The sequence below is a fragment of the Rattus norvegicus genome, chromosome 1, assembly GCF_021556685.1.
Source record: "Rattus norvegicus strain SHRSP/BbbUtx chromosome 1, alternate assembly SHRSP_T2T, whole genome shotgun sequence".
Classification (NCBI taxonomy): Eukaryota; Metazoa; Chordata; class Mammalia; order Rodentia; family Muridae; genus Rattus; species Rattus norvegicus.
The window spans coordinates 207,183,706-207,208,292 of record NC_141534.1 but is presented as its reverse complement, the minus strand read 5'-3'; the positions used below and the strand labels follow the sequence as shown (position 1 = coordinate 207,208,292).

The following is a 24,587-nucleotide window of genomic DNA, read 5'->3' as shown; positions in this document are numbered from 1 at the left end:
CCTTTGTAAGATGTTTCTTCAGCAGCTCTGCATCCTAATGTATTCCCAGAGCTTTGGCCAATGTCTCAACCACACCCTCTATAGTCAACAGCCCAGAACACAGGTCCTGAGGGCAGAAGCCATCCTGTGTGTCAGGCCAGCAGCAGGCTGAACGTACAGGAATACACCCTGGTTTTCTAGGACTGACAATCTAGCTGTACCTCATCCTTAGGTGAGGGAAGCGGGGCCAAGATCTCGGCTAAGTCTGGCAGACACTAGTTGCTGAGAAGCAAACCCATGCCCCTGTCCTCTCTGTCCTACAAGGAGAGATGGGTGGTGGTGTCCTAGAATTCTTCTGTGTGGTCATTTGGTGAGCTTCCCGGTGGCACAGGGCATGTGCGCCTCCCTCTGAGACTTTTGTCTGACTGCTGCCAGAGATGAGTTGAGCACCACTACCCAGCAAAGAGCAGTCCCACAAGAAAATGCAACATTACCATCTAGTCATGGGGGTCTGGGACGCAAGTGCCACCTAGCAGTCACCACATTATCCCAGAGAAGCAACCATGTGTGTGCGAAGATGACTTGGGTTCTGGTCATCTCCTTTTCCAAACCTGGTATTAGTGAGTTGGTAGTGTCTCCACAGTACCATACCTGGGGGAGGCTAACATCGGAATGATGTTGGGGAGGTGTTGAGGACATACATCAACATCCTGCATGCCAGGCAGCCATTGCCACCTCTTCCTCCTTAATCAATGTCATCTAAGCCAGGACGGAGTAAGTGTTCTTTCCTTAAGACCATGGCAAGTTGGGGTTGGAGAGATGGCTCAGCGGTTAAGAGCACCCGACTACTCTTCCAGAGGTCCTGAGTTCAATTCCCAGCAACCACATGGTGGCTCACAACTATCTGTAAAGAGATCCGATGCCCTCTTCTGATGTGCCTGAGGACAGCTACAGTGTACTTATATATAATAAATGAATAAATCTTAAAAAAAAAAAGACCATGGCAAGTAAGCAACATGGCTGGTCAGAGTTACCTCACCCTTGTGAGGGACCATAGGTTCAATCGAGGAGACCTAGTCCAAGCTGGTGGCCCCATCCCTCCTTCTAGTGCTGAGCCTTCTCAGAATGCTTGTGACATTCCCTCCCTGTCCCAAATCCATCAGCAGATATCCCATCCTCTTGTTCCTGACTACCTTGGGTCTGACTATGACAACAGAGATGTGAGGATGGCCATGCCCATGGGCACTCACAGACACCTGTGGCTAAGCAGATGAAATCTCTGGCATGAGTGTCATGTTACTGCAGCTCTCTGACCCAAACCCCCCTCTCAGAAAGTAGACAGCATGTGGAGAACATAGGCAACTGCTTCTCATGGCTGACAAGGAGTCCTATGTATGGGCCCACAGCTGAGTCTCCTAGTGACCACAGAGGTACATTCTGACCTGCCTAACACTCCCAAGGCACATTAGGGTCTCCTGACATGCATGGGAACATACCATGGTCTAATGACACCCAGAGAGGCAAATATGGGGTCCTCAACACTACAGGGGCAAATCTTGGGGTCTTTAACATTTACAGAGGTACCTTGAAGCTGCCTGGTGCCCCAAAAGACATGTCTGGATGTAGTGGGTACCCACAGGGGCATATCTGCATCTTTGTGATGCCCATAGGGTTTGCCCCATGCTCACCTGGGCACATCTAGATCTATCAGATGCCCACAAGGGCCTATCTGGATCTAAAGGATATTAACATAGGCACATCTAGGTCTATTTGATGCCTAATAAGTACATATGGGTCTTCCCAACATCCGGGGGCGGTCCACATCTGAGTCTCCCTAATACCTGCAGAGGCATACTGGCACACTGAGCCTGCCCTGCATAAAGAACAAGAAGCATGAGAAACTGATGGCAGAGCAGAGAGTTACTGACTCTGCTGAAGAACAAGGTTACCTCCTCTCTGTGGGCAGCTCTCTAGTATCCAACAGCACAGCTTTGACAGGCAGGGCATCTCCTTCTGGATGTTAGAGAGTAGGACCTCTCACTCCTAAAGATAGCAGGATGAATCCCATGGTCATGTCCTCCACCCAGGAAAATCCGGTGAGGATGGGTCAACATAAGGCTCCCACTGTCCCCCCGTTTGGTGCCCAGCACCTGCCCCTCAGCTTTCTGCCAGGCCAGGTGGGGACATGGCTAGCGGTGGGTCTCAGTTGCCTTCTGAAAGGGAAATTCTTAAGAGACTTATCTCAGTTTGTCTGTGAGCTCATGAAAACCAGTGTCAGCTACTTACAAATCCTGGAGTCCTTACAGGCACCACCCCTCCTGGAGACATGAGACTTAGCCTGTTCTAAACATATGTCCTGGGCTAGGCAGACTCCCTTCAGGGCCTGGGCTGTAGCTAGAAAAAGGCTCACATCTCCTCAGGATGCATGGAGCCCGGAACAAAATTAACCTCGTGGCAATTGTTTCCCCCACTTTGATAGCCCAATGTCAGCTCATCTGTTACAGGGAAATAAAAAAGTCAAGCCTAAATGTATAAAAAATTATGATGGAAGTCCTAAATAAAGCGTAGACTGCAAGCTCATTGAGTCAAAAATCAATCAATCAATGAGGGAGTGGGTTAGGAGCACCTCATAAGCCCCAAAGAAATCATTTGCCCAAACACTGGGATTTAACGGTGGAGGACCAAATTCCAACACTTTTAGGAAGTAAATAATGAAAAATCAATTCAGAGGAAAAACAGATCAAGAACCCTGACTGTGACGTGCCGACACATTTATTGCTGAATACCATTCCTCGGCTGACCCGAAAACTTCGGAAGGTGTTTATTTACTTTCAACACCTTCCAGGGATCAATATTTTTAATTTGGATCCGAGTTATTATTTTTCACATCACAGCAGCGGGGAGCGGCGTAAAGTGGCTCATATTTTAGTGCTAAAAAGATCGATACGACAGTTTCACCTTCACTGCAGCCCGGCTGCCTCGGCCGCACATCATCACATCCCGAAGGGCCATGGTACCGAGGCGGGAGGGCAGGTCATCACCCGACAGGGGTGCAGACAGCCATGATTTAACTGAGCACAGGGCGCCCAGTGCCCTCAGAAAACCAATCTTGTTCCTCTCACTTCATCAGGCCTCGGGTGAGGAGGAGGAGGGCAGGGCCCAGTGCAGAGGGGGCCACTAGTGGCCAAGATTAGTCCCTCATCATAAATGCATTTGCCTTTCCCTCCTCTTCCTCAGATCAAAGAACATCAGCCAACTCCATTAATTTCCCACAAATTTCCCCCAACCTCTTATTTAGGAGAAATCAGGGAGGGACCATTCAGAGTGGTGGGAAGGGGTCTTCTGGGAAGGGGCAGCCTCCACTCCTCAGTCTCACCCTCAGCACCAGGGCTTCTGCTGGGACAGTCAGGCCATGTAGGGCAAGAGCCTACTGAATACACTCAGGGAATGGGGGCAAATGTGGATATCACACCAGGCAGGATCACTGTGTGATAGCCCCTTGTCAGTCTTCAGCACCACACACGTTCTCCCTAACCCTAATTTAACTATCACTACCCCACTTCACCCCCCATTCTGCAAATATCCCAGAGCCCAGGAAAACCCAGGACACCCAGGAGAAAGCAAAGTCACGCATCTTATGTCTAAGTGCTCTTGGCTTATACCTCCAAGGAACACCCAACAGTGCCACAGCTACACAGAGGAGAAAGCAAAAGGCGGACCCTGACCTTGTTTGAGGACAGAAAAGGATCTACTGGCCCACATGTGAGCAGATCCAGATATCTACGTGATCCTGACTGGCAGGTCCGAGGCCTTTTGCCAAGCAAGAGCCTTGCATAAGCAGACAGTAGGACTTTTGCATTGACAGAGCTGAAATGAACCTAAGAGATAGCCTGTGCTTACTGGAGCCACTCTTAGTCTGCTATTATCCCTGAATCAGATAGGTTACTAGAATCTCCAGTCTCTGGCCTGCGCAGGACCCGTTCAACTATCATTACCCTACAGCCTGCATAAGCTGCTTACTAATAAGATTTCTAGGGGAACAGATGAGGCTGGAGTTCCCTTAAAGCACCCCAAACACTACTGGCATTATCCATCCAGACCACCACACCCATGCCTGCCACCAATAGCACAGCATGCAAGATTCTCTCTAGGCACCTGCACTTCAGAAGCACGTGCAGCCTCCAGGAATGTTCTACCTCCAGCTATGCGGCCTCCTTCTCTGGTCTGAGGCAGGGTATGGAGGATGGGACTGAGAAACCTACAGATGTTACCTCTTGTTAACTGCCCCAATGGCACAGCTCTATTCCTGCAAGGGAGCAGTCCCTCCTGTACCCTAGCCCTTTACTCCAGAAACAAGAGCTTTGCCAGGTCGTATAGCTCTCAAGGTTCCACCCAGTGCCCTCTCCTCTGGGTGCAGGCAGAAGCAAAACCAAGAAACCTGTTACCTTTCCAGTTTCCAACAGGAACGCTATTAAGTTAGCTCCAGCTTCAAGAGACCACCCAGGGTTGGCCAAACAAGGACCATAGCCCTAGACCTGGGCTTTGGATCCTCTATTCAAGCACCAGAACTTTAGATATCAGGTCACCAGAATGGGATGAGGATGTAGCTGCCATGTCTGAAACCCACCACAGAGAACCCAGCCTCTGGCCTCCCAGAGCAGGTGAGCAGCCAGCAAAGCACTGAACAACTCCATGCTGAAATTCTTCCCCTCCGCAGCAAAACAAGACAGCAATGGAATTATATGGAAATAAATTTTCAGTCTCTTCCTTACTTTGCCATTCTGAAGCAAGAGTACAAGGAAGCCGTTATCTCACGCACTCTTATTGATGCGCCAGCTTGTCGGGAGGTAAGCGATGTGTTTTCTATGCTCCTCCGAGTGGCTGGCTAAATCAGACACATGATTTCCATGCTGCTAGAGTGTCTGATCAATAGACACTAACGCAGACTTGGAAAACTTCACCCAGGTAGTTCCTCAGTGTCCAATCTGCATGGCTGGCTTACTGCAAAACTCAACTGTGCCACACTGTGATGCCAAGAGCCCTGGGGAGTAGCCTTCAAAGTCCATCTCCAACACTGGAGGCAAGAGGCCTAACAACCCAGGAAATAGTCCAGGTGCCAGGTGAGCTTTCTACCCCCCCCTTCCCTTCCCCTCTCTTTTTTTCTGGATCCTCTGAACTCCGAGTACCATTCACACCAGTTCAAGGTCATCTTTCTATCCTCTAATCCACACAGCACAGAGCTTAGCTTCCAGTGAGGGCCTTTCTTCAAGGACCCTCTCCTTGGGTCTGTCTCATCTGGCAGGCTCAGGAGGGCTACCCTGAGAATAAGCAGCCCTGGTACCATCCAACAAAACCCCAACTGCACTGTGGCTCTAACTTTGAAAAGGTCAGGGATTTTCTTCACTTTGTTAAAATCAATGTTCTTATGATCATACAGCCTCATGTTACATGCCAAACTTTACACTGATTTTACCCATTACTCTTCTACCACCACGAATGACTCACAAGGGCTATTCCCACCCAGCAACTCCCTCCCTCACAAAGTGTGGTAGAGTCCCTGCCCTCACTGAGCCAGTCTCTGGCAGTGAGGAGTAGCCCTGGCTAAGATACCACCAGTAGACAAACATGTACTCTAGAAGCCAGATGTCCCTCAGGAAGGGAAGCAAGAAAGAAGCAGACAGACCAGTGTAAAGGTCAGGTAACAGGAAGTCACATGTAAGCTGACAGTAGGGCCTGGAGAGTGGCAATGATGGCCCAGTCCACAGAAGGATGCAGATGTCCCTTCAGGAGCACACCACGGGCAGCTGGCATTCTAGGGCCCAACAGTGATGATTCGGTCTCCAGGATAAGCTCCACGTGGCTGTGACTCCATTTCTACCCCGGGTGCTGCCCCAGAGATACGTAAACAGGAGTTGATTGAAAAGAGCTAATGAAGACTCTGGGCCCAGAGTAAGGAGGACAGCAGTGTGGTAGGCTGGGTGCCACTTGGGGAGCACATCTTTTGCTCTTCTAGTTCCTCTACAGCAGCTACAGAGCCTCACACAACCCACTCCAACAGAAGAGCTATGTGCTTCACTTACCTCACCGATGCTTACATTGGTGGCACCTTGACCAGGACACTAACACATGAAAAGCACAAACCATTCTCTGGATGCCACAGGCCTCAGAGCCATCTCTGCTGCAGTCTTCCATACACTGTACAGAGCCCAGGGCCTTCCTACCTGCACGTTTTACCCCATTGTTTTCAGTACTGGCCTGGAAGGGCAGCATGGAGAGAAATGTAGTCTCTGCCTCCCTGCATATCCTCCTCAGGAAGTTCCTTCTCTGCTACACTTTGACTTCTGGCCCTCCAGTCCCTATGTTTCCCTCAAGCCTCCCTGAGTTCACCTCTTTGGATCTAAGCTCTTGCAACTAAGCCAGGGACCCTCACACAGTTCCGGAAATTAAACACATCCACCAATAGCCTCAGATTCTCTTCTGCTCATGACTGCCACCCTCTCTCCAAGGTGCCACCCTTCTCCCATTCATCCAAAAGGGATGTGGGTGTTCTGCACTTCCTCCACACTCCTAGCCCTCCAGTGGTCTGCCAGGAGACAAGTTCACTCAGTGACTCTAAATATGTGACAGGGAGGCAATCCTGGGAGAAAGGAGCAAACAACAACTAGCTAAGCCAAGCAAAGTAACCTCTCCTGGAGGCAAAATCAGGATCCTGTAGTGCTCTAGGGCCTGGTATGCTCATCTTGCCCTCTCCTGTGATTCACAATTAATCATTCTGTTGGCCCAAGGCCTACATCCTCTGTTTAAGTAGAAACATTCTAACACAAGGAACAGGATGGGGACCCAGGTTTTCCAGTGGTAGCAACATAACATGCCAGTCTGGCAGAATGTCTGAAGACCCAGACTTCTAACGAGCAACTTTCAATGTAAAATTCGCAAGGAGCTAGCCAGTGACAAAGCCAGGGGCCCAGCATTGAGGAGCCGTTCTCATGGTTTCTGTACAGCATAGACAGCAGACATCCATCTCATACTAATAGACAAACATGTTAGTCACAGTAAGCACACAGAACTTAATGTCCCCATTTCAGGACAAAAATCTTCCTAGGAACCAACCATTCCTGCAGGAAGCATGTAGCTACATGTGCTGTACTGGCGCCACCTCCTGGCAGCAAAAAGCATCTGCAATTCTATTCTAAGCCCCTAGAGCATCACCAGCAGCAGAAGCAGCAGATCTTAAGCTAGCAGTCTACCCCATCACCAGGAGCTCCCACCCCCACCCCAACAGCCACCCCCAAGTCATTTCACACAGCAGGTGCAGTTCATTCAGTTCAGCAGCTTGCTGGAAACAGGCCACTATTTTCTGATCCCCATTAATGCCCATGACAGCATTTATGTATAAGATAAATTCATCTCAATTTCCTTTTTCAATTAATGGCCTATTATTTGAACCAGACTCAGCTAAAAACACTCAGCTGATACCATCAATCTTACAAAGATTAAATTTCTCCGTCTGAAGCTACAGGGTACCAGGCTAGGCAGGAGGATGGCTACCTAGCTGCCGGATGCTGCCAGCTACGCTCAGGACCCCAAGGGTGGAGGTCCTTCCTACCAGGACATCCTACGGCTCTCACCAAAGACCACAACACACTAAGAACCACAGTGAGGGGCTGTGAAGTGGATGGTGCTCAAAGACCCAGGACCACTGCAGTTACAATCTGGGATAAGTGACCTCTAGTTTGCTACCTACAATGACTCCAGACAGACATGGAGAGCCTTCGGTCATCACCATTCAATCAGACAGAAAGGCACTTCATATCACACTGTGGTAGACAGAGACACTGGGTTCAGGACAGGAAAGCCAAGCCATAATCACTGCTTGACAAGCAAAGGAGAACAAAGCAAAGCAGATCTACCACACGCCATGCTCTACCCTCAGACAGTGGCCATCTTCCTCTGTCAGTCCAGCTATGAAGGCTCTTGCAGTATCCAACCAGCCCTGTTTGTGCGTGTGAGATTTATCCTCCCTTCCCCTGTACTTTTAGGTCCTGTGTCTATATATTTAAAATGGAGTTATGAGGAAAGAACCTTCCTACAGATGATGCCTGTAGTGGAGCAAGGCCTTGATGGAGGAGAGACAGGAAAGATGCTGCTGCTGAGCCTCTGTAGCCCTGGTGCCCTGCGGTCTGATGGTGATGTACCTTGAGACTCTGTCTAGATTTGCTGCTGGAAATTCCATCACCACAATCAGATCTAAGAGTGTGTTCATTTTTTTGAAACTGTACATCCCTGGCCATTATTCCAAGCACCTCTGTTCCCTTTGCCCTCTGGAAGGCCCTAGGGACATGGAGCCAGGCCACATGACGTCATCTCAGAATGACCCTTTCCAGGCTGTTTTCATTTTAGCAGTTCCCACCGCTTTCCTTCAGTTCACCCCTGTTCTGTGGTGTCTGGTCTGATGTCTATCTCCACTGATACCTCCTGTCTTTTTCATCTGTGTAAGCCTGACTTGAGAAGATAAACAGTTGGGTCTTGGCAGAGGAAACCCAGAGGGCTAAAGGGAGGAATCTTTTGAAAGAAGAAAAGAAATACAGAGCTGAGAGGAAGAAGCCAGTAGCAGAAGCAGCAAAGAGAAGAAGAGGGGGAAGTAGGAGGACTATATTCTGAGCGGGACGGAGCTAGAGGAAGGACACCTCTGAAGTGGGCAAGTGGGACATGGGTTTGAAGAAAACGTCTTTGAGAGGATAGAACGCATCTGGCACAAGACGCTCCAAGCCCAGAAACTGAAGCCTTGACGGGGTTCTCTAGCCCAAGGACAACCCCAAAGCCAGTCTCAGTCTCAGTCTTCCCCCCCTCTCTCTTTCTCTCTCTCCTCCCCCCCCTCCTCTTCCTCGTCCTTCTCTCTCTCTCTCTCTGATAGACAGACACAGAAGCACAGACACACAGACACACACTCACACACACACACACACACACACACACACACACACGCATGCACGCACGCGCACACATGATACAGGGCAGGAGCCATGCCCTGTTCTGCCTACCATGACACAAACCCTTGCTATATCTCTCCATATGCTGTGACAAAAGCCAAGTCAGGTAGCTGCACAAGGCAGAAGATGGGCTGACTGACGAGGATCACTGCTAGATCTCCCTCGTGGAAAAGAGGAGCAGCACCTATGAATGTGACAACATGTCAGAGGGTAGAGTGAAAGGCACCGGGGTGGAAAGGAGAGAAGCTAACTCAATCCCTGAAGGTCTGGGCACTGCAGAGCGCAAGATGCTGTTCTGCAAACCAACAGCTACAAAAGCTTTCAGACATCTCTCGAGAGTTCCTGACCCTTCCCAGTGCCTCCTACCTCCTAAAGCAGCTATGACCCAGGACACTTAGAGAAGAGGGACAGTTCCTATCAGGCTGGTGCAGGCTCTATTCTATACCACTGTAAGGCACACCTGTTCTTACAAAGTGATAGCCAAGCCCAGGAGCAGGGCCACTGAGAAGCCCAGATTCCAGTTCAATCTCTCATCTAAGCCACCCCAGAGACCAGGAATTCTCCACCTCGGTCATACATCTCAAGGCCAGCCTCCTTAACTGGCCATCCCCATCCCAGCTCTGCCCATGCTTTCTCTGTACCAGCAATGAGGATGCACTGGGGTGGGGGAGGACTCAGACTCCAACAGTCAACAGAACGTGAGAAGCTTTTCATTTAGGGCAGTCACACTGTGCTGTGACACGGCATGCATGCCATCTCGGTACTCTTTGGGAACAGCCATGATTCAGGTTCCCTTGGCCTGGGACTCACCATAGCTTAAAAATGACTTACCGTGAAGTGCTCCTGGGACTTGTAGTTTTCATCCAGGTAGACACGAGCCCTGTTGTATTCTTTCATTGCATCACTGGACAGTAGTTCCCTGGGAAGGAAAGAGTGAGCACAGTAAGCAAAGGCCCAGATGCCATGCCTGCCCATAGGTGTGCTCCCTGCCAGGAGGCCACGGTTAAAACTGTTTCTCATCACCCAGAGACCCACTGAGCCCCTAAATGGGCAAAGCAGGAGGGAGGGAAGGAGGAGCGAGGGGGAAATCAGCAATAGCCACAGTGAAAACCAAGTCCACTTTGTGTCCTTGGCACACAGAAAACAGCCCACATAGCAGTCTCTGGTCTCTACTCAGGCCTGTGAGATGCCTACACTGTGAGGCCTCCCGGGGATAAAGACACTGGTGGGAATACTTAGGACTCACTCAGGCCACATACCATGTGTTGGTGACTTCCACAGTCTGCTGCTCTTGCTGGCAGCCCTAGAGTGTAGATAGTGACAGTGACTAGCATTTCCTTAAAGTAGGCAGTAGCCTGTGCTTATCAGTCAACTCGGCAGAACCTCACTGCACCTACCACCATCCCTTTTGATGGTCAAAGCCCAACAGTTGATTTTATCCTTGTCTCTAGGTTGGCTAGAGAAGAAATACCACACATCTAGCCCAGAATGCGGGACAAAAGCCCATTGCTTCTCTGCTGCTGGTGAGAAGCAGGCACAGCATATGACCCAAAAGTACATGTTAGGGAAGGAGCCCGGAGGAAACCATAAGTCTAGGAAAGAGAGGCAGAAGATGAGCCTGGATGAACTCCAGTGGACCCCTCCCCACAGGTCCTGCTGCTGGCAGCCTTAGGTCGCAGCATGTTCAGGGTGTAAAAACAGAGATAGAGATGCCTGGGCACAAACCCTGAGCACTGAATTGAGGCCATGAGGTCATGAAGAGTGTGGGGAATAGAGATGACAGGGCACCAACCCTGAGCACCAGACATATCTGGTGTCAAATGACTGACATGGGATGATGGATTGAACACAATACCCAAGACACACAAGGTAGAGGAAAGGAATTGACTCTTACAAGTTGCTGTTGGACCTCCACACACAGGACACTTACATATGCCCTCTTCCAGACAAATGTGAGTAAAAAGTTACCTGACATGGGGAGAATCAACATCAGGACCATAGTTTTTTTTGTTTTCTTAAACAAGCTACCAACAGATCTGGGCCCAGAAAGGACAAAGTAATAGGATTAGCAGAAAGATGTTAAAATGGTAAATATAAATATGACCCAAGCCCCAAAGGAAAATAGGAGCCTACAGAAGAAAGGAGTCTTTGGTGCTGACAGATGAGAATCAGGATCTCACAGGATGAACTGAGACTGGGCATCCCTGCAAAGCAATGCAGTAGGGGATCCCACTCCACGTGGACGGCAGAGCCTCTCTGGGCAACACTGGATCAGGGCAAGGGAGGAGGGGGCAGGGAGAAAAGCAGCCTCTGTGGATGGAGGGAACTAATATTCTCCAAACTCCGTCAAACCTATAGGTGCACAATTCAAATAAACAATATTAAACCAGAGCACAGCAAACTGAGCTGCTACAAATAAGGTAGATGTGGATGAAAGCGAGCAGCCGGGAAAGCACATTATCCACAAGAAGATGAAGATGCACACAAGGGCTGGGCTCTGGTCGGAAACAATGAAACACAGAAGACAATGACGTGGTGTCCTTGAAGTAGTGAGGGAACTGACAAGCTCCCATTCATTCCCAACAAACACAGCTTTCAAAAATGAGAACAACGAACTTGTTCAGACAAACAAAGGCTGAGAGAATCAACAGCAGCTGACTTGCACTGAAATACACAGTACAGAAAGCTCTTTGGCTAAGGAAAACGGTCCAGGTAGAGCTGAATCCAGCCGAAAGCAAAGAGCACCATAGGGAAAAATCCACACGAGCATACCTGACCGCCCCAGCCTTCTCAAAGACAGACGCTCTTCAAAGCCAGAGCAGCAAAGTTTACACTGCCACGCACAGTCCACCTAGGGGGCAGTAGTAGTGGGACCTCCCTCCCGAGAGCCACTGGCCTGCAGGTGCTCAGATGCTCTGCTGCTCTAGCCCAAGACTCTCTCTCCTGTGTCAACTTGCAGTTCTTAGCATAAACAGTAATTTCTGTCAGGGATGTGTGCTGCAGATGTTTTTCAAAAGGTGGCTTAGTTCACTCTTTGTTCAGAATATCTTTCTGTAACAATATGGCTTTCTTTAACATGACAAATGTGTCAATCTTATCTTTCTAAGCTGCAACTTTTGCACATTCTGAAAGCAATCCTCCATACCTCAAAGCTACAAAGATATTTTTCTGCATCTCCATCTCCAAATTTTACTTTAGTATAACTAGAATTCATTCTGAGGCAGGGGAGAGTGACCACCTGGTCCACTGTGATGCAGGTTCTTCATGAGGCACTTCTCAGCCTGCAGTACCAAGGCCATGCACCGAGGAAGACATTCCATACAGAGGGTCTCTGCCTGCCCTTGCTGTTCTGCTGCTTCAATTCGAGCTGGTGCTCTAGCCTCTAGTCAGCAGAATGTGACTCAATGTTCCTCTGGATCGTTTCTGTGCTGTCTGTCCTTCTCCATGTGACCAGCTTTCGCTTATAGAATGTTGGGGAGAATGCTTTGTAACACTTTCATTAACATTGCCTTGAAGACTACTTAGGAGTATCTTACAGAGTTTTTTGACACCCAGTGAAGCTCCAAGACCTTGAGTGGTGGGAAGGCAGCACATGTTGCTTGGAAGAAACTCTGCTGTGAACAGGTTGCTTCCTCAATCTCTCTACACACGGGGATGTTTAGGATCTCAGCTGTCACCTGCAGGGGCATTTGAGCACTTAAGGAGCACTTCCTTCTTTTCTTGTCAAGCTCAGGACAGAGGCAAACAGGAATAAAGGGGCAAGAGAACACGGCAACACGGGCCAGTGAGATGGCCCAGTGGGTGATGGCATCTGTTGTACTAGCCTGGAAACCTCAGTTTGATCCTGGAGCCCACATAAAAGTGGGAAAATTTCACCCCAAATGTTTTCCTCTGACCTCTACATGAACTCTGTGGCTTGTGTACACACACACACACACACACACACACACACACACACACACACACACACACACACACACACACAAAGAATCAGCAACAGAACTGGGGATAGAAGGAACACCAGAGACCCATGGGGTGGGTAGTGCCTTCAGTGCACTCTAGGAACTGAGGCAAAGCCACTAACTCAGGCCCAGCTCTGTCTATGCCAAGCTGTTCCAATGGACAACAGGTCCCAGGAACGCCCCGTGGATGTTTCCTCTGACACAGTCCCTGTGGTCAAAGCTGTGGCCCAGATGACTTCTTTCCAAACCATACTCTACGAACAACAAACGAGCCCAATGCAAGCCTGACTTTCTGCAATCCTTTCAGAGCTTTAGCCCATTTCTCATTGAAAACTACATCCAGGACTTCCTAAATTCTGACTTTTCCTCTTCCTCCCTAGTCGCCCTTCTGGTCATTGTTAGGATGCTTCTAGAAAACAAAACAAAACAAAACAAACAAACAAACAAACAAACAAAAGGCAGAATGGATACAATAGGGTCTGAGGGCAAAGAGGGGCTTCGGGGATGGTTCTAAAAGGTACAGACGAGAAAGGGCCCTAATTCCAGACCTAGAGCTACTCAAGGATGGGCACTTGCTTGCTCCTTTGTGTCCATTCACAGAACCATCTCAAGAGACCCCGCTCCCCTTCTGCCTGGGCTGAGGTCAGATGGTCCTGTCTTCTAAGGAGCCACAGAGCTCAGTTTGCATTGGTTCCACACATGTACACTGTCCCCTGAATGGCATGTCACTCCCCCCCCCCCCCAGCTTCGAAACTCAGAAGCTGCTGCAGAATTCAGTCCTGTGCATCATCCATTGTCCACTGCAGCAGGCTGGCTAGCATTTACCCACCCCAGGACTCTGATGGGGATGGGGGGATCCCCAAGACCTGCCCCCCTAGCCTAGCAGCACAGGTGTTTACTCTTTGGAGGTAAGGAGCTGCCAGGTCACTAAACCACACCCTCTCTGGGGAAAACTGCAACTCCCTCAGCATGACCCACAGATGAGTTTCAAGGGTGGAATTCAAGACCACATCCCATCCAAAGACCTCCCCCAGTCCACAGGCTCCAGCTGAGACTTACTTGACAAATTTGTCCACATGAGACATGGAGGCCTCATAGTTTTTCCCTCCGAATTCTTGGCAGTGCAAGGCCATGAAGTGAGGCTTGTGTGTGTGCAGGACCTGGAAAGAAAGCACAGAGTTAGCGCACAAACCATGTCAGGGCAGTGAAGCATGTGTCTCACCTCCACAGACAGCAGGGCGCAGGCCACACAGCTGTGTCCACAAGTTCTTAACCGATTCTATGAGTTGCCACCTTTATGCGGCCAAATGTTTATTTCTAGCCTCTTTCATATTTCCTTAGCAAAGATTCAGAATTTCTAAGGACCCTTTTCAACAACCTAGAGGCCCTTTCTCTAATTATAAAAAAAAAAGTAGTATTATGCTATGGACAGGAGAACATCAAGAAAGTTTTCAACCCAAGTCACAACCTCAGCACATCATTAACACTGCTGTGCATACCTGTTAATTGAGTCCAGCCAATCATGTGTGTGACAGCATGTTCTTATGTGCATGCATCATGCATGCATGCAGAATTGGGTGTCAGCTTAAGTTAGTGTGAGAGCATTGCCTGTGTGCTGTCATGTGTGTATGCATGTATGTGCACACTATGCATGGGCTCATTCTTAATTCAGGATCTCCAAGGCTGACTTCTAAGCTCATTCCTGTACCCATATTGTCTGAAGCACCAGGTATGCACATCTTGTGTGATCTGTAGCCCTAAAAGCTGTTGCCCCATTGTCTAATTTATAGCAGCGGAGGAGTCTGGCATATGGCAGAAACACAGCCATGGTCTCATGGGCATTGAGTGAGTGGCACAGCCTAAGCTTGTCTACAACCCACAACCTTACTTCTGTCCAACTATTACTGTTCCTAGTTTTCCAAAACATTGCTTAAGTTACCAGCAAACTTTGCTTGGCATGGGCAGACAGCACGGGAAGACCAACCATCTCCTAGGCAATAAGGTGGGGAGGTACTTGGTTCTGTTCTCCTGGAGCATAGGGAGGGCAGATGACGGATGGGAGGCTGGGCTCTAGCAGACACTGAAGAGCTGTTACAGGGAAAGAAGGGCCTCTGGGAAGGGCTAGATGCAGGACCAGAGGAGAAAACACTAAGTTGAGGTTACTATGACCACAGGGCCAAGGTGATAGCGGGGAAACTCACAGGCAGGGCTGGAAGCCAGTGTACCTAGAGCCAGTCAGGGGCAGGGGAGAGTCCCCAACAGTCACAATTTTCATTTTATAAACAGAGTTCCATAACCACTCTCTGTGGGTCTTCAAATCTGGCTGTCTTCATCTAACTTCCAAGTAGCATTTCCCCTTTTCCCTGAGATTTTATTGTTTAAGCAAATAGTCTTTTGTAGCACAAAGCTCCAGATTTGAATAACTAGAACTCAAGGGTCAACTGTGATCCTACTTATCTCCCAAAGAGAAGGACCTAAGATCAAGAGCTACATGAGGACCCAGCTATGCAGCGTGGAGGAGGGAGCTGCAGGCTAGCAAGAAAAACACCCGCATAATGGCCAGGCAGGGCATGGCACCAGGCATACTGACCCCTCTTCCAGACACCAGGGGCACTGCTCAGAAGTCAGACTTGGCCGGAAACTCCAGAAGGAAATATGACCTCACCAGGGCAGAGAACAAGGTAAATCAGACCATGCTGTGGTCCCAAGATAACTGTGTTTAAGTAGGTATCACCTGGAAGAGGACTAGTGCTCGCCGTCCACGTGCAGGACAATGGGATCCACAGCAAGTCCTAGGCTCAGGGGAAAGGTCCATGAGAAAGGTCTGTGGGATGGATGCACACAGTGCTCCCCCTGGCGCTGGTGCTGGCTAGAACTTTGGTTTACTCTCAGCCGGGCTCATTACTGCTGTGGCCCTGTGACTATGCTGACACCTGTTGTGGATGGTTTTCATCCTCTTTGCTGGCTTTCAATTCATAGCTGTTTGTCAGCTGTCGCTCTTTTCAACCAGGGACTTCAGTGGAGCACAGTGTGTGTATCTGAATGTGGAGGCATAGCAGAGAGCTCACCAGCTTCACCCAGAGAGAGCCTTAGCCCTGTCCTGACTGCCTCAGAAAAGCAAACCCCAAACACCCTTGAAGTCTCGGAGTCCTGAATATTTGACCTAGAGGCCCAGGACACAGAACCTGAAGCCTCCAAGGGTGACACGGACAACACTAGAAGGGTAGCTGGCTGGCTAGCAGAGGTCAAAGGGTGCTTAGCCTTGTCATGTTTGTGTGTTTCTTATACAGTACCAGTGAAGACAGGAACAGAGGGGTGATAAGAAGGTGTACAGGAACTGTCAGATGAAGTCCGACCTGACCGGGCTGTCCAGGATAGACTTTCCAATCTCACTGTATGTTCACAAGTCCTGCATCTGCTAGCTGTGGGTTATGTGGCACAGGCTTGGACTGCTTTGCTACTTCAGGAACATGAGTCCAATGAGTGACACACTATGCCCAAGGACAGCACCAAGAGCTTTGCCCAAGTCCCTGCACATCAGTGACTCCATCTTGCCCTGGATTCTACTCTTCATCGCTGAAGTCTGTCCCCACACTGGGCTCATAGTTTAGAGATCACCTCATGACTACCACTGTGTATCTTGGAGCCCGTTTCTGTCCTGCCTAAGTTGCTTCTATAAGTTAAGGATGAGGCTTCCCCCAAAGGTGGTAGGAAGGAGTCATGAGCTGGTGTGAGGAAGGGCTGTGGGTTCCCACTACCTGGCAGGGTTCCTTTGCCTCATTCATGCCTGGACACATTGACTTGGGTCTCAATCTGTGTGGGACTTGGGGATATGGAGTCCACAAGGACAATTATAACATGTCCACCAGAGCCAAGGAAACAATGGCACTGCTGTCTCCTGAGATCCCAACAGCCTGTGTGACTGGAGTACAAATGAGGAGTGGTCACTCCAGAGGGCCAGGCCGGGATCCCACCTGGCCACAGAAGCAGCACCAGAGGCATGGCTGGGTAGCTATTTCTTGTAGGTTCCACAGTGGTGTCAGCTGGACCGCTCTGGTAACAGTGCATGCTTCTCTCATAGGAACGCACACACCTAGGACCTGTCTAGCTAGCACTCAAACAGAAATCTCATTCAGAACTACATCCTGGTGCTCTTCCATTGTGCCTGTTCTCCTCACAGACTGATATCTGGGAGTGTTTTGCAGGTCTGCCTGTTCTCCTCACAGACTTGCATCTGGGGGATTTGCTGCTGGTGTGCACTTTCTCTTTATGGAGCATGTTTTAAGAGTGAGTAGCACGCTTACTTTCATAATAGATTCTTCGGCAGGCCAACATCACACATCCATTGTTAAGAAAGCCCTTCCGGGGCTCTGGTATTTTCAAGCTCTATGAAGTAAGCTGAAATCCACTTTTGCTCAGCTTTCATGATGCATGCCCTCAGCCCCCACTCCCTCCTCTATAGGTCCCTCCTCTATAGGTCCTCTTCTCTTGCTTCTTCAGCAACAGTTTCCTCGGGTTGGAGGAATGTTTTAGTTGCATGACAACCTATCCGCCATGTGATGCATGAGTCCCCTTGGGTAAAAAAATAGATGATTAATGAAAACATCACGTGGCATAGAGTTGTAACTGGAATACAAAAGAGGAGGGGGAGATCAGAGCAGAAAAGGCCACTTTAAATAACTACAACTAAAAGTTGTCTTAGTTTGCTGAGATGCAGTCTCTAGAAAGTCAACAGGTTCCTGGCAAGCTAAGCCAGAGAAAACCAACTATCACCAAACCTATGAGAACCAGAGCCTAGAAAAGCCATACGTCCATCTAGAGAAAAGTAATGGAACACAGCCAGCAAAGACACTCCAGGTCCTCCGATGTTGTTCAGGGAACAGATTCACATACTGACAAGAATGCAAATAAACACATGTTCAAAGAAGAAGGAAGTTCAGAAAAACCCCTTCTACAGACCTGCTCTGTCCTAAGCAAGCACCAGAGACATATGTTTGCAAGAGGCCACTAGGATCCTTGGAATGGAGGAAAAGTCTGGGTAAGCAGAAAGATGGCTTCTAGCTGTTTTGGATACATAGCTTCCAGGGTAGCTGAATCCATAAATTTTAAATTTTGTACCCCCAAATATCTCTCTCTCTCTCTCTCTCTCTCTCTCTCTCTCTCTCTCTCTCTCTCTCTCTCTCTCGTTAAATACAAGCTACACGCGCACACCACGAAGCCATGATATGTGTATTTATACATAAGCAGAATAACCTACATCTCAACCTCATTGTGACTGAAGATGACACAGCACCACCCTGGATCAGGGCTTCTGGATAAGCAAAAGGTTAGGTCAGGAAATGGAGCCCCCAAGATTCTGGAGAAGATTCCAAGATATGGGCTCTAGGGAGATCTCAGGGGTCTGCAACTTAAAGTAGATTGGCACAAAAGAGAATCATCTGCGACAAGGTTCCTGAGAAGAAAATAAAACACGGAGAAGCTACTCCGGGACAGAGGGGAGTAAAGCACAAGGGAGGAGATGCTCAAAAAGGAGTTCGAGAAGTCAAGAATCATGATGTTCAAGAAGAAGCAATCAGAAAATAAGTCACAACCAGCCAGGGTACCTGACTTAACAACTGACAGGAGAGGGCGCCAGCACATCAGGAGTGTCACGAACTACCAACAACTGACAGGAGAGGGCGCCAGCACACCAGGAGTCTCACGAACTACCACCACAGCCACCAGCAAACAGCAAGTTCTAGGAGTCCCTGGCATGCTGTGAGGGTTAAAAGTCCTGCATACAGAGGAGTCTCTGCAAAATAGCCATGCAGCAGAGTAAGCTATGTTCTCTGTGACTGCAGAGCCAGAACCTCTACAAGGAGAAATGAAGAGCCAAACAGGAAGCATTTGAGGAGATGAGGACTGCAGTACTCACAGAATAGAGTAATGGCAGAAAGAACAAATCACAAAGGGCACCAGGAAAGAGCAAGCAAGGAGCCTCAGCAAAGTGGAAGTGGGAAGGGGCAGCAAGAAGGAAGCAGAGGAAGGACTGAGGGCCAACAGGGAGAAGGATCCAGAGCTGAAGGACAGAACAGAGCAGCACTGACCACCAGCACAGGACACAAGATTTGAATTTGCCCAGGAACACGCTCCTACAGCACCCGAAACAGAAACTCCAAAGCATCAACTCCAAGATTCACAGGCCTCCAGAGCAAAAGACCTAGAAATAATAACAGCAAAGGCCCACCCTGGGATTGGACTCTGTAAAAGCAACGTTCAACAAAGGCAACCATAGAAACACCTTCAGAAACATCTCAAGGAGATAAACATACTATCCACTGAGGGTACTATCAAGCCAGCTTCTCAAGAGAAAAAGTGGCATGTCTGTCCCAACACTGTTCTGAGGCATCTAGGTGATCCAGGTAGGAGCTATCTGTTTAGGCCCTGCTAGCCACTTGTGTCTGTGAAACAGTTGAGCTTTTCAGGGAGAACACCAACCAGCTACAGGCTGTGCCCCATTTCCCAAAACAAATTTGACTAATAAGGGTGCCGATCCCGGGTTTGATCCACTGATAGTGCCACAGACACTATATATAACTCTTCACAACCACAAGGTTTCCATACAGATAGGGGAGCATTTCTACCTCTACCATCATGTATCCAATCTGATGCTGACATCAGTGGCAAGCCACATGTAGGACAGTGGTCTCCAAGAGTATGATAGAACTGAAAACCCTCCCATGTCATATGGCACGATGTTTGTGTCTGTGGTGATGCCAACTCATAACCACTGTTTCACAAATGACTGCTCCAGGTTTGTGTACTCAGTGTGCGTATCTTCAGAGACAGTGCTCTACTCCGCCTTACTAAAAGGAAGGCTTCTCTAAAACGGCCTGCCACAGTGCAGCAGCAGCCTCCTCCATCTCTAACCATAGCCCCTCACTACGTCCAAGGGCCACACTGAATGCCTGCCTTGGCCAGCGAAGTCTATGAGTTCACTCTGGATGCTTGCCTAGCAAGAGTATCTCATGACATGCTTCTCAGAATGAGCCCCTGCTGTTATCCAACACATGACTGTGTATCACAAAACTAGGGCAACCATTCAAAATGCCAGTAAAAAGGCAAACATCTAAAACATAAATCAGAACAGAATGCAAAACCCAAAACAAAGCAGGAATGAGAAACAAAGAACAAAAAGCAGAGAGTGCATGCAGCGAGTTAGCATGAAGGGCAGACCAGACCCAGCCGCACTGCTGCTCACAATGGCAAGTCTGGACCTGCTCTGAATGATGTGGCTGTGTAAAAGGAAGCAGTTCTTTGAGACTGTCCCCAGAACCAAACACACAGAGACAGTCACCAGCCTCACCAGATGGCCCTGGAATCAGCCTGGACAGCAGTGGAAAGTGGTAAGTACAGGGAAGCCTCCAGTGTGTTGCCAGGCAAGGCCCCACATTGGGAAGGCACAGGTTTGAAGCAGTTATACAGAAGTTATACAAAGAAAGACCCACCTCAAGGGGGCAGAGTCAATACTGATGCCAGAAAAGGCCTCAGAAGATGAAACTTAAAGCCATCAGAGAGGAAGACAGAAAAATTACCTGGGGGAAGGGACAACACCACAAAGCACCCTGGGCAAACTTAACAGAAAAAGAGAGAAACGGAGCCACAATCACTGAAGAAGCTTACCATCTATCCTCAGCAACACATTTACTCAGGGGCAGACTCATAGTCATGGTACACACATGTACACACACTCACACAAGCACATACTCTCATGAATACAAACACAACCAGGACACAGGATAGCAAAACTGCAAGCCAATACCTATGGCATCACAGATTCTATGACATGCTCAGTGTCTACAGGATGTGAGCTCATTAGATGTGTTCTCCAAGAGAAGCCTTCTGGCCATAAACCGAGTCTCAATGAATCTTAAAGGATGGAAGTCACAGAAGCTGTCCTCGTAAGAAAAGCATACACTATCAGAGTCTTGTTTATATAAACAAACAAACACTACAGATGCTGCCTCATCATAAAGCAAGCCAGCTGCATGGTGGCCGCAGAGGACAGAAGGGATGACAGGCCCCAGACCTTTCACGTGCAACGCAGTCATCTTGGTCATATTGAGGGACTCATGGTGCAGACCAGTATCAGAACCCCTTATTAAATATTCCAAGTACACGAAGTGAACCATTTGTCAAGAATGTCCCAACAAAGTCATAAAAATTTGAATTTCTACCAGCAGAGCAAACAACTCTAACCATGGCCTGTAAGGAACGGTGAGGCCCTGAGTCATGGCTGATGTTCACTAGGACTCGGTGTTGCCCTTCAAGTGCAATGACAAAGGGGCGCCCTGCTTGTTCCTTTGCAGACGACCACAAGGACACTTGTGGATAACTCACCCCACAGTCCAGTTTTGCTTGAAGATAATGGAAGTGGAGGAGCTGGTGGAAACGTACAAGTCTGCCGGCTGCAAAGCTGCCTTGGTACTTAAGAGCACTGGCCACTCTTCAGAAGACCTGACTTTGGTTTCCAGCACCTACATGTGGCTCATAACCACCCAGAGCTGTAGTTCTAGGGGATCTGGCACACTCTTATGGCCTCTGAGGGAACTAGGCATGCATGAGGTACACACATACACGAATGTAGGCAAAACGCTCCTGCACATAAAATAAAATAAATCTAAAAAAACCCACAAATCTGCCAAGCTCAGCTTGGGTGTGGAACTAGCCTGGAATTCGTGCCTCTGTCCTCCACTTCCACAGGCTGGAAGCTGACCAGGCAAATGTATTAAAAGGCAGAGAGACCCGAAGCTTACACTCCCTTCGGCCAGTGATCACAGTCCAGTGTTTCTCAACCCCTTTGGGTTTCAAAAGACCCTCTCACAAGAGTTGCCAAACACTATCAGAAAAGACAGTTGCTTACAATTCATAACCATAGCAAAATTACAGTTACAAAGTAGCAACAAAAATAATTTTATGGATGAGGTCACCATAACATGAGGAATTGTATTAGAGTCACAGCATTACAAAGGTTGAGAATCACCACCATAGTCCCTTCTGGAATACTGGAATGGCCTTCTTTAATGGTTTTTACCACCTTGAAGTGTCATAGTGAGTGTGCCTGGACCATGGGAAATTCTGATCTCCTATAGCGTCTCTGTTCTCTCCTTGTTTGCTGATGAGAATGCAGTTCCTTGCAACTGTCCTATTGTGCAGCTCAACCTGGAACCTGTGTCCTGCTCCCACCCATGGCAGTGAGGAGCTACGCTCAGACCATGTGAATACATGTTATACCCACTTGTCTGCAAGGCTGGCACAAAGGCCAGCTCACATGTTCCAATGAGAGCACACTTAGCCACTGTGTATGAGGAGGTCAAAGAAGCTCATCGGAAGAGGATGGTTTTTAGTGACAAGCTGTTAGAAACTTTTGAATAACATTTTCTAAAAAGCATTTCTTTTACAAGGGAGTGAAGCCATTCAGTCGTTTGTAAGGCACATATAAACACTACTCTGAGAAAGTAGAAAGTCTCAGGGGCACAGAAATAGGACGGTGCCACTCTCTATGGGAAAATGGGGAGAAGGCCAGCCCCAGGGGTTCTGAGGAAGCTGACCAAGTAACACTTTGGCAGCAATGTCATGTGACAGCGCAGGCTCATAGCATACGGCTGGTTTCTAAAGCGTCCCAGGAATCACTGCCTAAGGGACATAAGTCTCCTCAGTGGTCAAATGAGACCACTTGACTTCAACTCACCATTCAGGCAATGGCAGGCTGGGGAAGGGTGGTTTACAGCAGCTACCCATTCCCTGGGGCCAATGCCTCTAGCACCCCAATACTCACCAACACCCCATGGGTGGAGACACCAGTAACTCACTGCCATGCAGCAGCAATTCCAGACTCACAGCACAGGCAGGTCAACCAGGGCCACAGGCAGAGACAGTGCCACACAGTCATTAAGGAGAGATGAGCCCGGGGCAATCACGATCTTCTGTCTCACTGTCACTTACTTCATTATGTCACTTACTTCATATGATTTGACTCTTAATAACAGCAGCATCGAATGTCTGGCCCGCAAGCTCCTGAGCACTTCGTCGGCTCCAGCGAGCTTGCTAGCCAGTTGTAGCTGCCCATTTAGCAAAGGGTGGGGTCAGCAGAGGAAAAGCAAGGCTATCCAGGAATCACACAGGACTATGATTCTTGCTTTGCCACCTGCTTCAGAGGGTCCGGGCCTCAGCTGAGGGTCAGTAGTGGGACTGCCTTCTTTAGACAAATGTTGTAAGGTATTAATGAGGATGTAGGTACCAAGTTCCCCAGCACAGGAGGACAAGTGACACTGGTTTGGAATCAGAATTCATGCCAAAGGTTGCATCAGCGGCAAGCAAGATATCACCATCATGGGCCCAGGCTGCCCTACTCAGGACCACAGAGGTTAGAGACGTCATGTAACGTCCATAGCAGCTATAAGACAACCGCCTGGCTCCTGCGCTGATCTTAACTGGCCTCCTGATGAGCCAGGGCGGGCAACCTAGTTGGCTTGAGAGCAGCTCGGTCAGTTTTCTCGGTGAAGCCAGTGGACCTCATGGATTGCCTGGCAGCAGGATGTCTGGAGGACTGAGTGTAAAGCCAGCTGCTATCAGATGTCACATCATGGCACCACTGGTGGGAAGTGTACTGGGAAATAAACTCCAGCCCTCCACCAGGAGTGGCTATGGACTGCATGGAATTCCATTCAGTACTGCCCTTGCTTGACAACAGAACTGACAGGGCTCTCCAGGACAAAAGGAGCCACCTCTGACTTAAAGGTAACACAGCTGGTGCAGAGGTTCTAGTGCCATTTCCATGAGCTATGGTCTTCAAGGAAACTCAAAAGATACATTAACTAATGTTTAATATTAAGTGTATTAAAATATTTTGGAAAAGAGTGAACTAGACATTGTGGCCAGAAAGAGCACAGGGGCTTACCTACACTGTACAACCCCTGCAGGTTGGTACACAGCCTTCCACCGTTAAGTCCCTTTTCTGTTTGGGACACTGTGCAGATGCCTGAGTACAGGGCCAGACTCAGCTCCCAGGAAGCCACTGTGAGCCTGTGGTCATCGACCCTGTACACTGCCAAGAGCAGAGTTAAAAATAGCAAGAGCCAGGCCTTGTTAGGTAGGTCTCCAAAGCGGAGCATTAGTGACCTAACAAGGAGTCCTATCCGGCAGGCTACACCATAGGAGCCCAGCCTCCAGGATAAGCGGTAGGGACAAAAGAGCTCTCTGGCCTGCCACCAATGCAGGCTCTAAATGCCCATGCTCTTGGGCTCAGGTGTGGGCTCTCAACCTCCCATGGCTGGGCGACAGGCACCCCCATCCTTGGCCGATGGTTCTCTAGTTCGCAATGCACTATTTGTGGCTCCTATAGGCCTCATTAAATGACCTCTCACAAGTCCATGCCTAGGACAGAGGGCCAGCTTGGGGGCAGGGGACAGGGGCTCACTGCTCTGCACAGGGCACTGTAAATTCCCCTGACCCCATGGGCAGGCAATGTAGCAGGCCTAAGAGCACAGCCAAACTGGTGAGGTCAGTGGCTCTTGCTGTGTTCCTCCCTTGTAGGCAAAACTACTAGCAGCTCCTCTGGGGACTTAAGAGAAGCCTACATACAGCCTGTGAAGAGTGACAGTTGTGGTACTAGGTC

At 49.0% G+C, this 24,587-nt stretch overlaps 1 protein-coding gene across 4 annotated transcripts in view; it reads right to left on the bottom strand.

Moving 5' to 3' along the window:
• The window catches only part of Inpp5a (inositol polyphosphate-5-phosphatase A), a 184,426-nt gene that overhangs the window by 80,034 nt on the left and 79,805 nt on the right, over positions 1-24,587 (bottom strand). For all 4 annotated transcript variants that reach the window (XM_087577269.1, NM_001108923.2, XM_087577273.1 and 1 more), the window contains 2 exon segments: positions 13,991-14,091; positions 9,801-9,888 (listed from right to left, as the gene is read on the bottom strand). In XM_087577269.1, the coding sequence (XP_087433395.1) occupies positions 9,801-9,888; positions 13,991-14,091 (189 nt within the window).